This window comes from Camellia sinensis, unplaced genomic scaffold (assembly GCF_055761805.1).
Source record: "Camellia sinensis isolate YWXY unplaced genomic scaffold, ASM5576180v1 Unanchor4, whole genome shotgun sequence".
In the NCBI taxonomy this organism is placed as follows: domain Eukaryota; kingdom Viridiplantae; phylum Streptophyta; class Magnoliopsida; order Ericales; family Theaceae; genus Camellia; species Camellia sinensis.
In genome coordinates, this window is record NW_028129277.1 from 9,940,687 (window position 1) to 9,957,050 (window position 16,364).

The 16,364-nt window shown below is 33.8% G+C and overlaps 1 protein-coding gene across 1 annotated transcript; it reads right to left on the reverse strand.

Moving 5' to 3' along the window:
• Positions 1 to 13,392: 13,392 nt before the first annotated feature.
• On the reverse strand, positions 13,393 to 15,451 carry LOC114259133 (uncharacterized). Its single transcript, XM_028199125.2, has 4 exons — positions 15,034 to 15,451; positions 14,162 to 14,693; positions 13,710 to 13,879; positions 13,393 to 13,448 (listed from the first exon to the last, which is right to left on the reverse strand). The coding sequence occupies exons 1-4, from the start codon at positions 15,449 to 15,451 to the stop codon at positions 13,393 to 13,395; spliced, it is 1,176 nt and encodes a 391-aa protein (XP_028054926.2).
• Between the last annotated feature and the right edge of the window lie 913 nt (positions 15,452 to 16,364).

Genomic DNA, 16,364 nt, shown 5'->3' on the forward strand with positions numbered 1-16,364 from the left:
CGGACTTCCGTTACATTCGTCGGTGTAACCCAGTTCACAATTGCCTCTATCTTCTGTGGGTCTACAAAAATCCCGTCTCTGTTGATGACAGGCCCTAAGAAGACAACCTCATCCAACCAAAATTTACATTTCTTTAGTTTAACAAATAATTTTTTTTCTCTAAGTGTTTGCAAGACAATTCTCAAATGTTGTTCATGTTCAGTTCTACTCTTTGAATATATCAGAATATCATCAATAAAAACCAGGACAAACTCATCAAGGTAGGATTTAAAAATTCGGTTCATAAGATCCATAAATGCTGCAGATGCATTAGTCACTCCAAATGGCATTACAAGAAATTCGTACTGACCATACCTTGTTCGAAATGCAGTCTTTTCAACATCCTCTGCGTTTACCTTTAACTGGTGGTATTCGGATCTCAAATCGATCTTTGATAACACTTGTGATCCCTGCAACTGATCAAAGAATTCATCAATACGGGGTAGGGGATATTTGTTCTTGATTGTTACCTTGTTCAATTCTCGGTAGTCAATGCACAAACGTAAAGTCACGTCTTTCTTCTTTACAAATAAAACCGGTGCGCCCCATAGTGAAGTGCTCAGTCGGATAAACCCTTTATCAAGCAAGTCTTGCAACTGTTCTTTTAATTCTTTGATTTCAATGGTAGACATTCTGTAAGAAGTTTTTGAGATAGGTTGGGTGCTTGGTGCAACATCAATGGTAAACTCTATTTCTCTGTCAACTAATTTTCCTGGCAATTCATTTGGGAACACATCCGTAAATTCTCTAACAACAAGAATACTGTCTAGTTTAACATTCATTGATTGCTCAGTCATCACACTACACAGATAACCCTAGCACCCTTTCCTAATCAGTTTACATGCTTTTATTGCTGAAATTAGATAAGGTGGGGATATTACACCATTGCCAATAAACTCAAATTCGTCATGTCCTAGTGGTCTAAACATAACTCGTTTTGTTACACAATCGAAGACGGCACAATATTTAGACAACCAATCCATACCCAGAATCACATCAAAATGTCTAATGTCTAAGGGTAAAAAATCCACATATAAAGTGGCACTACTAATACGCATATCACAAATATGATACACAAATGTACATAGCATAGATTCCCTGGATGGAGTAGATACACACATTAGATAAGGTAATGAGTCTAGAGGTCTATTCAATCTAGATGCAAATGTAGTAGACACAAAGGAATGTGTTGATCCAAAATCAATTAACACAAAAGCATCTTGATTACATATAGAAATAATACTTGAGACAACGGCTTCTATGTTTCGCCTGTCACATGGGATGAATGCAAAGACTCTTCCTTGTCTCATTATGTCTCTGGTAGTAGCAGGCCTTGTAGTATTCCTCGGTATTGGGATTGATCCAATCGAGCTAGCAGCTGGTTTTCCACTTCTTTGTTGTTCAATACAATCCCTTGCCATGTGTCCCACTTTACCACATTTAAAACAAGCCCCAAAAATAAGATAACAAACCTCACGGTGTTTCTTACCACACTGATTACATGTTGGTGCCGTATCTCTGGGGCAACCCAAAGTGCTTGAAGATCCCATATTCTGCTTTTTCGACGATCCCTTCTTTGAGAAAAAACCTTCTCTCTTATTTTTCCAGTCAGTTAGTGATTTACTCTGATTAGCCATATTAGTTTCTGACATTAAAGTCCAATCTAACACATCAACGTAAGTATGCAGTTTCAATACATTCACTCTTCCTTGAATATTATTGCAGAGATTGCCCTCAAACTTTCTTTCCTTCTTATAGTCGGTGTCGACCATATATGGTGTGAATCTGGCCAATTCTATAAACTTTGCCTCATAGTCTGCCATAGTCATATTGCCTTGTTTAAGGCCCTCAAATTTAGACACTTTTCTATCACTAACGCATTACAGAAAGTATTTATCTTAAAAGAAGTCAAGAAACCGCGTCCAATCTATGCCCTTGTCATCACGAATCAACATCCACCACCTTCTGGCTTCATCTTCCAGTGTAAAGGTGGCTAATTGTACTTTTTATGCTTTAAGGCATGGAAACACTTCAAACAATTTCTCAATACCAAGGACCCAAGCCTCAGCCTTCAACGGTCCTCATCTCCCGTGGAATAGTGATGGTTTTATTTTCTTAAGCTCTTTGGTAAGAGCTATTATTTGGTCATCGCTTTGCAAGTCTTGCACAGGTTGTACCGGAGGTGGGGGTGGTGGTTGTTGCCACTGTTGTTGCCATTGTTGTTGTAGCCTCAGTGTTTCTGTCATATCCTGTATCAGTCTTTCCATTCGGTCTAGCCTGGCAGTAGAAGATTCTTTTATTTCATCGGATCTTGTTCTCACTATTATCTGATGAGACTTGCATTATATTTTACACAAAAACAATGTACACAATATACATAGACAGAAGAAGCATGCATATACAGTCAAGCAACAGTTCATATATCATGTAGTCACATATTTCATAACACTTTAGCATATTCTTAGTGCATTCAAGCATATATTTATCACACGAATGCAACTTAAGTCATTTCTAGACACTCTACTGCTCATTTGGATAAGTGTGTGAGTTATTAACTCGTGCTTTGATACCACTCTGCCATGACCTGAAGCCGTCCCTATAGATTAAGATCATAACCGACCAATAATCATGAGATTGTATATGGCCTCAGATAGAAATCAAATCATGATTAATAATATAAGGCCAAAAACGGAAGCAAAATTGAAATCATTGTCCAATGAGCTTGTGCATAAATGGTATGGAACAAAACTTTTCACTCATATTAATAATAACTCACACATTCATACAAAAACAACATCATACATGTCCAAGAACATTCATAACATAGTCTTCCAAGCCAAAAACTTATATACATAAATGGTCATACGTAACTGACAAAAGCAACCCAAGGACAAAACAAAAGAGTAAAAACAAAGCCTGTTGCGTGAGGCATCCCGAGTTGACTCCACAAAACTTGGTTCTCTCTTAAGATTACTAGTGCTGGGGCTAGACTTCCCGTTGCTCACCTACATACATATAGATAAAGAGTGAGCTAATACCCAGTGAATAATACCAGAGTAAAGAGGTTATATGAATGGAACTCTTAAACAGGTAAATCATATTGATGAGCAGCACATGTAGATCATTATCAAAACAAAGCGACCTCAGGTCCATTCCATTATACTCAAGGCATATCAAAGGGGTAAAATGACCTTGGGTCCAAACATTTATTCATAAATTGACCTCAGGACTAATGGATCCATATACAAATTCAATCCTTCAAAACACATATACAAAATGACTTTGGGTTCATCATTTCCAAATTTTTACTCGTGCACACATTTGTAGTCATGATCATGTTCACATTCGTATTCATATTCAAAACGACATTTGGTCCAATCAATTCCGAGGTCATTTTGATAACCATGATTATGTTCACATTCGTATTCATATTCAAAACAACCATTGGTCGAATCATTTCCATATTCAAAATGACCTTTGGACCATTTAAAAAACATACAAAATTACTTTCAGTCCAATTCATATATAAGATGACCTTAGGTCTATCTTGTCAAACATTCTAAATGGCCTTAGGCCCATTCTGTGTCCTTGTCAAATATACCAAATGGCCTTGGGCCCATTTTTGTATTCGTATTTATCAATCACTTTATAGATTCCTTACGAATTAGACAGATGGAATACTCATTCATAACATAAATTCAAAAGTCCCGAAAACTTACACGTAGGTAGTATTCAGAAAGTAATATACATGAAAATATCTTTATTAAGATATTACTCACAGTGTTCAGTTGGTTGATTCGTCTTCAGAGTTGACCTTACACAATTCATAACACATACAGAAGTTGGGTCACAATACGATTCAATCTGTTCTTTAATTCGTTTATCTTTCTTAGGCTTCTTTCTAACTCTTTAGTTCATGTAGGATGCTCAATGTGTGCCTAAGAATGTTCATAAATGAAATAGAATGGAAATTGAAACATAAAATAACTTTTCAAAGTTTCCTGAAACAAGGCATTTCACTAGAGCGCAACATTGGTTGCTCGATTGAACCCCTCAGTCTGCAAATGTACTGGATGCTCTAATTTTACGCTCGAGCCACCTTCTTGGTCACTCAAGCCAAGGCTGAAAATAAGGGGTGGTCGCTCAAGCGGTGTTTTGGTCACTCGAGCCAACCTCCAATGTCTGCAAAACTACTGGATGCTCAAAATGTGCACTCGAGCCAAGTTTTGGTCACTCGAGCGGTCTGTCGAATTTTTGAAATTTCCATAATTCTGTTTGAGCTTCAAACATATATCTAAGGCTTCAAATTCATGCATGACTCACTCAAATATGCAAGAACACTCCCAAATACATATATTTGAAGCTAACTTCAACCCATAGTTTAAAACTGCATGAATTCAACAAGATTTAAACCTTAAACTTTATACTTGAAAATCCATGTTTTATATCTTGCATTCACAAGATTCAAGACTTAAAATTGAACTTCAAAACATAACAATTCATGCATGCATGTGTCAAACAATTCTCAATTCCACATAGATTATATGGTTCATGCTCTACAATGAGATTTCATAACAATTTCATGCATGCATGTGCAAATTGATATCAAATTCAACAAACTTAGCTTGATTCATGTGCTTAACTTCATAATCTTATTGAATTTATGTAGCTATGGACTAAAACTCATGAATTGAGGTTCAATCTCTTACCTTTGAACTTCAATGAGCCTAGGTGTAGCAAATTCTTGTGCCTAGCTTCACTATCCTTCAATTTCTTGAGCAATTCTCCAAGTTCTCCACTTTTCTCCTTTGAATTCTCACTTCTGTCTCTCTATAGTGTATATTTTCAGCCAAATATTGAAGATGAGCTCAAGTTATGAGCCTAGGCACTAAGTTAACACATATATAGTGAGTGATTAGCTTAAGTTGATTAACTAAGGATTAGTCTAATTAATTAAGGCTCATTATTTAATTCAATTTAATTAATTTGATTCGAATTAGTTTTTAATTAAATTTCACCGTAGGCTCTAAACATTATGCTAATCACAATCATACAGTCAATTTTGGTTTCTATCGCCTCTACGGCCCTCAATTTCAGTTTATTACAAAATCCCAAACATATTTTCCTATGATGAACAGATATGAATTCACAAACCTACATGATCACATGATTAGCATCCAAGATCACATAAAGCATATAATCACAAGTATAATTATGACTTAAGAGTGTAATATGGAACAGGGTTGTCACACAATAACTCTTTTGAAAAACTAATTCCTAACATGTTTCAACCCAACAATAACTCCCTAACAATCAAACTCAACTATCAATAAGAGCAAGAGGTTGTAAACAATAGTTGAAGATATGGAATTCCGGATTTAAGAACATGAAAATGGTCGGTTCTAAATTAGAATCGTTATAGGGCTAAAGTTACAAAGGTTACAAACCCTTATGTGCATAACATATCTAAATAAATATGTATATAATGCTCCAATATGAGGATTCAAACTAGATGGGTCACAAAATGAATATGGGTGTTGGGTCACAACCCGATCCAAGCCCAATTTCAAAAACGTGTAGACATCTCATTTTTGACCACCCTTAAGACTTGGGCGCCACCGATTGATCACCCAATGATGAATTTTCACACTTGTCCAAATGCTTGATTTCCTCAGCAAGAAACCTCAGTTTTGAGCCTCAGAAACCTACATACCTTGTACCTTGTTTTGGAGCAAAACAGCAGTTTTTCAAGCCTAACCATCTAGGGGCCTGCAGACCCACTAGTGGCCTACCATCCACTATTAGTGGCCTGCTGGCCACTTGTGTAAAAACTCAAATCTTTTTTTCAACTGTGCCAGCTGTCTCCACAGATGCATGCACTGTACCAGCTGTGTCTGTATGGATATTTTCGAGATAGTCTCATATATTTCTATATATAGATGACTCCCTCTCAAAAATTAGGGTTAAAAAAATTTGTAGAGCAAAGTTTTGAAAAATATTTCTCTCTCTACATTTCTCTATCTCCCTTGCAACTTCTATACCCTTTGCCTAGACACTCTAAACAAAATTTTGAGGGTTCTTTGCTGAGGTTATTGAGCTTGCATTTTAGCTCCTGAGGGTGTGGAATTGGTGGTTTATAATTCAAAAAGGTTACTCATCTTCAAGAGGTATAATTCCTAGCTTCTTTCCTCTATTTGTTCACTATCTTTTCTTACTATTTTGAGGCCATTTTTCACCTGTGTTGATGGGCTGAAATTTGTGGTTTAAGGACCTTAATGGTAAAAGGGTTGACCACCCTTCTTTGAACCTTGCTTCCTAGGCCTTTACCCTTGTGTTTTCCATCTTTTCATAAACTCTTTTTGAGCTTTTTATCATTGATTTTCAGAGTTTTTCTGAGGCTAAAATGTGGTTTTGAAGTCCCAAAAATAGAGGGGTTAGCCTCCCCTCCTTTGGCTTGTTTGCTAGCTTAATTACTCCATTATTTTAGCTTGCTTTTGTAGATATTTTTACCTTAATTTTACTGTTGTTTTAGCTTATTTTAGGATTGTTTTAAGTTGTTCATATCATTTATGCTTCGTATTGTATGCTTGTAGTGTAATAGCCCTCATAGGTTTGGTGTTTTAGGCATTAGACACCAACCAATTTGAGTTGATCGCAATTATTTCAAGCTTTCCATACTTGTGTTCATCTCTAATCATCTCTGTGCTTCTCTCATTTCTTGGCTTCTTCTTTGCTTGAGAGTCGTTTCAAGCTAATTGTTTGTTTAAGCTTGAGATAGAGATTGTTGTGCTTAATAATTTAATGTCTTCGAAGGTTCATTACCAACGACGTGACATCTCTCTCAAGTCCAAAACAACCCTTTGTTTGACACTTTTTTCCATTAGTGGACTTAATCTTCATTCTGGGACTAAAAGGCTTAAGGAATGGGAAGGTAATTAAAAGAGGTATTAAAATTGGAATAAAATTGAGCAAGATAATAAAATGGCATGGGTTCAATTGGACGTTAATTGAACCCATTGAGTGTTGAGTCATTTCATACTTACTGGTGATGAAAATGGTTCAAGAGTCAATGTCAACTACTTCCCTTGATCAATTCCAAGATAGGAAGGGGTGCATGTTTGTCTTTAGTTTCATTTATTGAGATTGTATCCCTTGATTCTTAGGCCATCATGCAATGAATTTACATCGATTAATGGTTTGTGAATCAAACTTACGCCTCCTTTGAGCTATTTAATGATAAGGAGAGGCAGGGTGGACAGACATCTCCTGAAAATGCTCTGTTTGTGCTCTGTTTATTATCTGTTGCAGCAAGGCAGTACCACAAATTAGTGCACGACTGTCCACCACTTCTAGCCTACCGGCCACCTTTTCTAGGTAGGCAATACTACTTTTTTTTCATAAAGCAGAGTAGAGGCTGAGGTGCAAAACAGCACAGAGACATTTTTGGGAGAGCAAATCATGTGCATGCATAAGCCATTCTTTTATTTCTCGGGGCTTGTGAACTTGCGGACTTGTAATATTTAAATACTTAGTTAGAATAGCTAATTAACTTGGTGTTGTAATTAATTAGATTAATTAATTTTGTGTTGTAATTATTTGATTAGTTAGAATAGTTAGTTAAATTCGAGGTAGTTAGCTAGCTTAGCTAACTCATTCATTTGGACCTTCCTACGCGAAGGCAAATTGTAATAATGTGTATGTCTTCCAAACCCCATTTCTTTCTCCCTTTTAGTTACTTACTTATGATGGATAGTATATTAAATCATGTTTTATTTAGCATTTTCTTACATCATGTTTCATTTAGCACTTTCCATGATTTGCATCCATTTGTCTTGCATGCATAAAGTTTGGCTCATCATTCTAACAAGCATTGTCGTTTATTACTTCCTTGAATACGTGCGCCATTGCATATTTTTAAAATAATTCACATGTCATGCTAGTAGCCGAGCCTATTAATTGCATATTGCATACATTGTATTAGTCATTTTGCATCCGTAGGGTCATGCATATTTTCTAACTATTTTGTTTCTTTTGGCTTGCCTTGGAGTACGAGGTGAGCATTTATTGCTTTAGCATATTGCATGCGTGTGATTGTTGCTATATCAAGCATGAATACCATGAGACTAAGTGCTTAATTAATATAACTCTTCAATGCTTGTGGATGAAGGCTAATTGCTTAAATTGAAATAATTTGGAGTAATGTATATATAAGATCACTTTTTCAAGTGGTACATATTCAAACCTAGTTTCAAACATACATGAAATCAGAGTGTTCCAATTTTTACAAGTTAGTCTATACTTGTGTGTGACACATAGTAATGTTAGCCTAATCATCAAAACAAAAGCATATAATGTAAGTAAAAATCACATCATGATTAGTAGAGTCCGATCTTTGATCAAGCGAGTGGGGTGTTCACTTCATGACCTTCCCCTCTCGTTCCTAAGTTCCTAAGCTGAGACAATCTTGGTGATGACGGACATATGGCCTTTGGCACAAGTCACGAGTTTCCTAAATTTTCCAAAAATATTTAGGTGGCGACTCTGTATCTGGCAAAGTAGTTCATTTTTGGCATTTTTTATTCAAAATCGATTTTTCAAAAGATTTGCCGAATTTAGACTCTTTTGTGTTTATCTATTGCACATTGCACTTGTGAGATCAGATTCAGAACCACGGGAGTTCGAATTATAGGGCTATCGTATCCAAAAAGAGCATGAAAAATAAGCTACAACATGCACAAGCTAAGCCCAACACAACCTACCCAACCCACGTTCAAGCTCAAGACTAAATCCAAGTCTAAATCCATACCCAGCACATGTTCATGCACAAGCCTAGGCTTGTCCAGACTAAGACTAAGTCCAAGTCCAAGTCCAAGCCCAACTTTAATTGATGTCCACTTTACGAGACAATTTCTCATTCAAAACTCAATGGTTTCGACTCATGCTTTTTGTATTGTAATCTTGTCACATAAGATAATATAAACCCACCTGGACCCACCTCAACCAGTAATTGGGTCCCACTTTAATTTAGCATTATAGCTGTCGAAAAACCATTATTTTCCCAAAGATTTCACCTCTAAGGGGATGAAACCCAAGCTTGAAGCTCCAAAAAAAGGAGGAAAGTAAGAAAGAGAGAGTGATAGTGAAAGAGAGAGGAGTGAGAAAAAGTGAGGAGAGAGAGAAAGAGTTTATATTTATAGTGGAGGGACAAAATGGGTTGTTGGGCCCAAGATAATGTAAAATATAAAGTCAGAAGGTCTTAGTAAGGATTTATTTTTAGTGTGCAAAACGACCTCCAAATTTTGGCACCGTTGCCAGGGACTATTAGCACGGTTGTTTAGATTTTGAAAATTAATTTTTAAATTAATTCTTAGTTTAGGATTTTGTGTATATAATTTTTGTTTTAGTATTTTAAAGTGGCAAGTGCAGATTATTCAAGTGATTGCAGGCGAAGGACTTGTAGTTGGTTGTGATCGGGGATTCGAGATTAAAAAAAACATTCGGGAAAGTACTGTAAGTGTAAACTTATTTGCAAGTAGTTTGAATTTTTCACACTAAAAAAAAGTAGATTATTTTGGAAATCCTGTTGGAGGGTTTAGAATCCAATATAAGAAATCATTGGAAACTTTACCCAATTATTGGCAACCAACGATGAGTCCTTCAGCATGTATGATTTTCCATCCAAAATTTTTGAAGGCACGCTTGAGTTGATTCTTGAATTGTTTGGATTGCTTCCCAAATTTTATGGCTTAGACTCAGAAAATCTATGTGACCATGTTGAAAATTTTGAAGAGGTTTTTGCTACTTTGCACAATTTACATGTTAGCGATGAAGTACCTATGGTTAGATTGTTCCCAGCCTCTTTAAAGGACAAGGCTAAGTATTGGTTTTAGGGGGACTTACTAGCCGGTCCCATTGAAACAAATTAATACCCACCAAGTCCTGCCCTATTTTAGTTTCCAATTTTACCCCTCAATGTCACACCACATATGTGAAGCAAAGAAGATATCACAAGCTCTCCCCTATGCGCGTGGCACACACGCTCCTTCTCAATTGTTCTGATTTGGAAACTATTCTGAGGCGATTTGCGATTTGAAAATCGAAACAAACGAAGAGATTTTCCCTAAATCTCTCATCGTTTCCAAAGAAATCACCTCTATTTCGATCTATATTCTGATTCTAAACAGATGCCCAGCAAATCTTCCACCGTTTCGATCTATATTCCCTGTTTAGTTCGTCTTCAACAAACATGCGAATCAAATGTGAGTCGTATTCATCTTCCGTTCTTTTTTTATAATTATAATTAAGTGATATTCAACTTCATAATAATCACATCTTCATGTTCATTTGCTATACAATAACAGATTTGCTTATTTTGCCCAATTGAGTGAGAAAATTTGCTATAAGAATGATAGATTTGCTTAATTTTCTTAATTGAGTGATAAAATTTGTTATAATGATGAATTTGATTCCCTTCTTCTTTCATAACTATAATTGAGTTATAAAATTTGACTTGAAACTATTTTCAATGTGTATCATACAATATTAATTTATGATTGATATTCAACTTCATAATAATCACATCTTTATGTTCATTTGCTATACAATGATGGATTTGCTTACTTTTGCTAATTCAGTGATAAAATTTGTTATACAATAACAGATTTGCTTACTTTGCCCAATTCAGTGAGAAAATTTGCTATAAGAATGATAGGTTTGCTTAATTTTCCTAATTTAGTGATAAAATTTGTTATAATGATGGATTTGCTTCTCTTCTTTTTTCATAACTATAATTGAGTAATAAAATTTGACTTGAAGCTATTTTCAATGTGTATTATACAGTATTAATTTATGAGTGATATTCAACTTCATAATAATCACATCATCATGTTCATTTGCTATACAATGATGGATTTGCTTACTTTTGCTAATTCAGTGATAAAATTTGATATACAATGACAGATTTGCTTACTTTGCCCAATTCAGTGATAAAATTTGCTATAAAAATAATAGATTTGCTTAATTTTCCTAATTGAGTGATAAAATTTGTTATAATGATAGATTTGCCTCCCTTCTTCTCTTATAACTATAATTGAGTAATACAATTCGACTTGAAGCTATTTTCAATTTGTACCATACAGTATTAATTTATGAGCGATATTCAACTTCATAATAATCACATCTTCATGTTCATTTCCTATACAATGATAGATTTGCTTACTTTTGCTAATCCAGTGATAAAATTTGTTATACAATGCCAGATTTGCTTACTTTACCCAAATCAGTGAGAAAATTTTCTATAAGAATGATAGATTTGCTTAATTTTCCTAATTGAGTGATAAAAGTTGTTATAATGATGGATTTGCTTCCCTTCTTCTTCAACAAACATGCGAATCAAACGTGAGTCGTATTCATCTTCCGTTCTTCTTTTATAACTATAATTAAGTGATATTCAACTTCATAATAATCACATCTTCATGTTCATTTGCTATACAACAACAGATTTGCTTATTTTGCCCAATTCAGTGAGAAAATTTGCTATAAGAATGATAGATTTGCTTAATTTTCTTAATTGAGTGATAAAATTTGTTATAATTATGGATTTGATTCCCTTCTTCTTTCATAACTATAATTAAGTGATAAAATTCAACTTGAAACTATTTTCAATGTGTATCATACAATATTAATTTATTAGTGATATTCAACTTCATAATAATCATATCTTCATGTTCATTTGCCATACAATGATGGATTTGTTTACTTTTGCTAATTCAGTGATAAAATTTGCTATACAATGATAGATTTGCTTACTTTGCCTAATTCAGTGATAAAATTTGCAATAAGAATGATAGATTTGCTTAATTTTCCTAATTGAGTGATAACATTTGCTATACAATGACGAATTTCCTTACTTTGCCTAATTCAGTGATAAAAATTGTTATAACAATGATAGATTTGCTTAATTTGCCTAATTCGGAAGGAGTTATCAACAGCCCACAATAAGAAGACAATTCGTAAGTTGATCAATAACAAAACACTCCTATAAAAAAAAATGCAACGAAACCAAATTATAATATTTTGTTTTCAAAATGTTTTTGCAGGATTGATTGTGGAATCATTGTTTGCTATATCATAAGGCAATATGTTTCCAGCAACAACATAATGTCTACTTTTTTCAAAGAAGAATGCAATCAATTGAGAGCCGATATATTAACTATCTTCTTGACTGACCAACAAACTGCTCAACAACAGTTTATCATCAGGTCTTGAATAAGATCATATTTCTTCATAAATAACTGGTTCTTGGAGTTAAATGTTAAAATGTATGTACGGTTTGTTTTTTTGGATTTGCTGTTAGAACTTTATCTCCACTCCATATACCCAGAATGACATGTTCTTACATTCATTCCCAAACTTGAAAATATCTACAAATTGCAACAGTGTTTTAATTCTCAATTTGGACAATGTCATAGTGTTTGTATTTTAATTTTCAATTTAGATAAATTGTTTATTATTTTTTATATTGTTTTGTTTACTTGAATTAGGAAAAAAGAATGTGAGAGAGAGAGAGAGAGAGAGTTGCTGATTTTTGTTAGTTTGAACAGTGATAAATTTATCAGTGTAAAAAAAAATGTCATGTTAGTAAATGAAGGGATCCAAACTTGTTATTAAGTATAAAGTAAGACTTATATCAAAGCCAGATCTAGAAAAAATATAGCTAAAAAAGACTGAATTTTCATTTAGTGTATTGTCTGTAATTTTAACATTGTAACAACTAAGCATTATAATATTCATTGAAGTAAAGTACGAACCAAAATGATCAAAATATATATAACACTGTAACAACCAAACAAGTCAAATGTATGAAGTATTCACATTCTAACAACTAAATGAATCAATGTTTCCTTGTTATTACATTGTAACAAACAAACAAGCAAAATGTATTCTTTTCTTCCAAATCTGTTGATTAGTGTAACAAACAAATAAACAAAATATTTTCTTTTCTTCCAGATCTGTTGATTATTGCGGAGGCAAGTAATCAATGTTTTAATTGCATAGTGGCAATAATGTAGCACAGATTGGGAAACTTAGTCCCAAACTACCTACAATTGATTTTTCTTGAGTTTAAGCCACTGATAAATTTATCACTGTAAAAAAGAACATTTGGTTGGATATGACAGTGATAAATTTATCAACCACTAACATAAATGTAATAAACCATCAACTCTTTCCATACAGTCAGTTATAAATTTATCATTCTTAAAAATAACAAAATTCAGCAACCCCATTAATGCTTGATTGTTTCCTTCAGACAATGGTAAATTTATCACTCTTAAAAAAACATAATCCACCAACTCATTCAAACCAACCAGCGATAAATTTACCACTGTATAAAACACCAAAAACATCAACTACATTTAACCAAAATCAAAGAATATAAATCTGTGATACTTAATCTTGTAAAAATATCAACAAAAAATATAATTTTCGTTCAAAAAATTCCTCAATCATCCAATGCAACTACCGAAATGATGTATCTTTCAAAAAATACTCAAACATTCAATACAAGTAACACCTCTCAACTCTCAACAAAAGTAATTCAACTAAAATCAATACAACTAAAGCAAGCTTCTTTACATGTCTTTCGATTATGAGTTCCCATCTTTCCATACCTATTGCACCTAATTCTCTTGATCCGCCCTTCAAAGGTATTTTCTCTGTTCTTGAATGTCCAACCGGTTTCTTACAAAGAGGAGGTAAAGCAACGTCATCATCAAGAACTACATTTGGCTTCCACATACTAGGAACTGAATAGATAGAATGCGAATAAGAATCACAATAACTACGAACATGGTAGTAATCATCAAGAAAACAATTCAGATCTTTCTCACTCCTCTTTATAGCATAAAAACCATGTTTGCAAGGAAAAGAATCAATTTCCAACAATCGAAAAAAACAAGACTATTTCCCAATATCAACCATAACTGAATGATCCAATTAGATTTCATGAATATCATCACTACATTTCTTAACTATCCATGCATTTGTATCATTAAAAGCTTCTTCCAACTTTTTCTCTGCAGAAGGACAAACAATACGATTCCACTTATTTCCAACTTCTCACCTTTTTGAAAAGTGCTCCATTAGTTTCACCCGTATAGCATCAACAAGATTAGTTGAAAACAAATGGTGCTTATCCCTAATCCATGAATTAAAAGATTCTGCAGCATTTGTGCACATTTCACCACACCTCTTGCCTTGAAAATAAGCGTTATACCAATACTCATTAGGCAAATCCTCAAGAAACTTCTGAACATTACGACCACAACGACCTTTAAATTCTTCAAATAGCTCATTAAACAACTCAATAGTAATAGCATATGCACATCTACCAAAAGGAGTGAGCAAATACTCTTTAGATTCGCGACTCTTCATTGACAAATAAGTCTTCAAGTTTGTTTTCAAATGCATTGGACAAAAAGAATGAGAAGAAAACAAAAAGACCTTAGCTAAAGCTTTCAGCAAACCTCCATGTCGATCAGTAACAAACGTATTATCCCTTCCCGAAGTCAAAATAACAAATAACTTTGACAAGAACCAATGACAATTGTCATAACGTTCACTATCAACAATGGCAAAATATAATGGATATAAACCTACAAACAAAATATATACACATTATTTGTAACAAATAAAAAGGATTACAAAACAAAAGCAAAACGCAAAGTATATAACATATAGCACCAACCATAGATAACTTTATCACTGTATTACTACAACAATTCAATAAAAACATACAACATATAGAATCAATGCATAATAAATTTATCATTGTATAAATATAAAAATTTAACAAAAGTATACAGCATATAAAGGTATACAGCATAAATTTATCACTAATTGATTGACCATACTCAATAATCAACACTCTCCAGTAACAAAAATGATAAAATTATCATTGTTTTAATAATAATAACAAATAGACACAAAATATACCTTGGTTACTGTCTTTTTCCGTAGCAGCCAATAAACAACCTTTGTGTCTTCCTGTCAAGAAAGTTTCATCAAGTATCAACACAGGCCGACAATACTTGAAACCATGAATACATGCCTCAAAAGCGAAAAACAAGCATTTGAAATGTCTTCTTTTACTATCAATATCAAATTCCATATAAAAAACACTCCCCGGATTATAATCATTAGCGGTATCAACATACCAACGAATATCGTCAAATAAAGATGAATAGTCACCAAAAACAACATCCCTTGTTTTTTCAACACCCATCCAAGCTCGCCGACAAGAAACTTCTGTTCCATAATAGTCCTTGAAATCACAAAACACCTCACTAACCGATGTCAAAGCCTTATTACGAACCTCACATGAAATTAGCCCACCAATCATACTCGAAGTCATCCTAGTATGTTTAATTGTACGAAAAGAAGATCCACACGTATGAATATCATCAAATGTTTAATAACAAAAGCTTTACTAGAATTTTCCACTCTGGCATGCACGCTCCATAAACATCCCAAATCAGTCCTTCTCTTACAATGAATAGTGACACAATCCTTGTCATTCTTAACAAAATCAAAATCAAAATCGGAATGAATAGAATATTTTGACAATGCATCTCGAAATTCAACAACTCTTTGAGTAAACCTTTGACTCACTCCTTTTATACAATTAACCCACCTATCGGAGAGCAAAGATTTCCGTTGATTTGAATAAAATGAAGGCAAAAAATCAGTTTCACAAACAACATTACTACTACTACCAGCTTCACCATCACAAATCATATAACCTTCACCCAAAGAACAACACTTAACAAAAACATCAATACGATGAATATCACAAGAAAGTGCGAGTCCAACCATAACCTCCAAATCCTCTTCACTTTGTAGACCATAATAAGAATGTACGGGCATTGAATACGATATATTCAAAGAACTACCAACTAACTCACTCCACTTTGCACACAATTTATATACTAAATCCTTGAAATTAAATTCATCATTATACTTGATAACCAATGTCACACCTCTAAATTTGCACATAAGAAATGAAGAATTTTTCATCACTATAAATCTTGCAACAAACAACAATTATATTTTAGCAAATAACTCAAACAACCTAAAGCAAAATCTAATACAGTGATAGAATTATCAACCAACTCAAACACATCCAAAAATCAACAGTGATAAATTTAACAATTAACACTACCTAAGACCAAAAGCATGAACAGTGAGTAAGACTTACACTTATTGGGCATGGTAACTCGATTTGAATCTTACCATTATATTATGCAACTTTTTCATTTCCTATTCCT

Coding starts and splice junctions, on each gene's coding strand:
- LOC114259133 (XM_028199125.2), bottom strand. CDS start 15,451: ATGACTTCGAGTATGATTGGTGGGCTAATTTCATGTGAGGTTCGTAAT. Junction 14,694..15,033: donor GGAAAAAGACAGTAACCAAG/GTATATTTTGTG, acceptor TTTTGTTTGTAG/GTTTATATCCATTATATTTT. Junction 13,449..13,709: donor AAGAGAATTAGGTGCAATAG/GTATGGAAAGAT, acceptor GGTTAAATGTAG/TTGATGTTTTTGGTGTTTTA.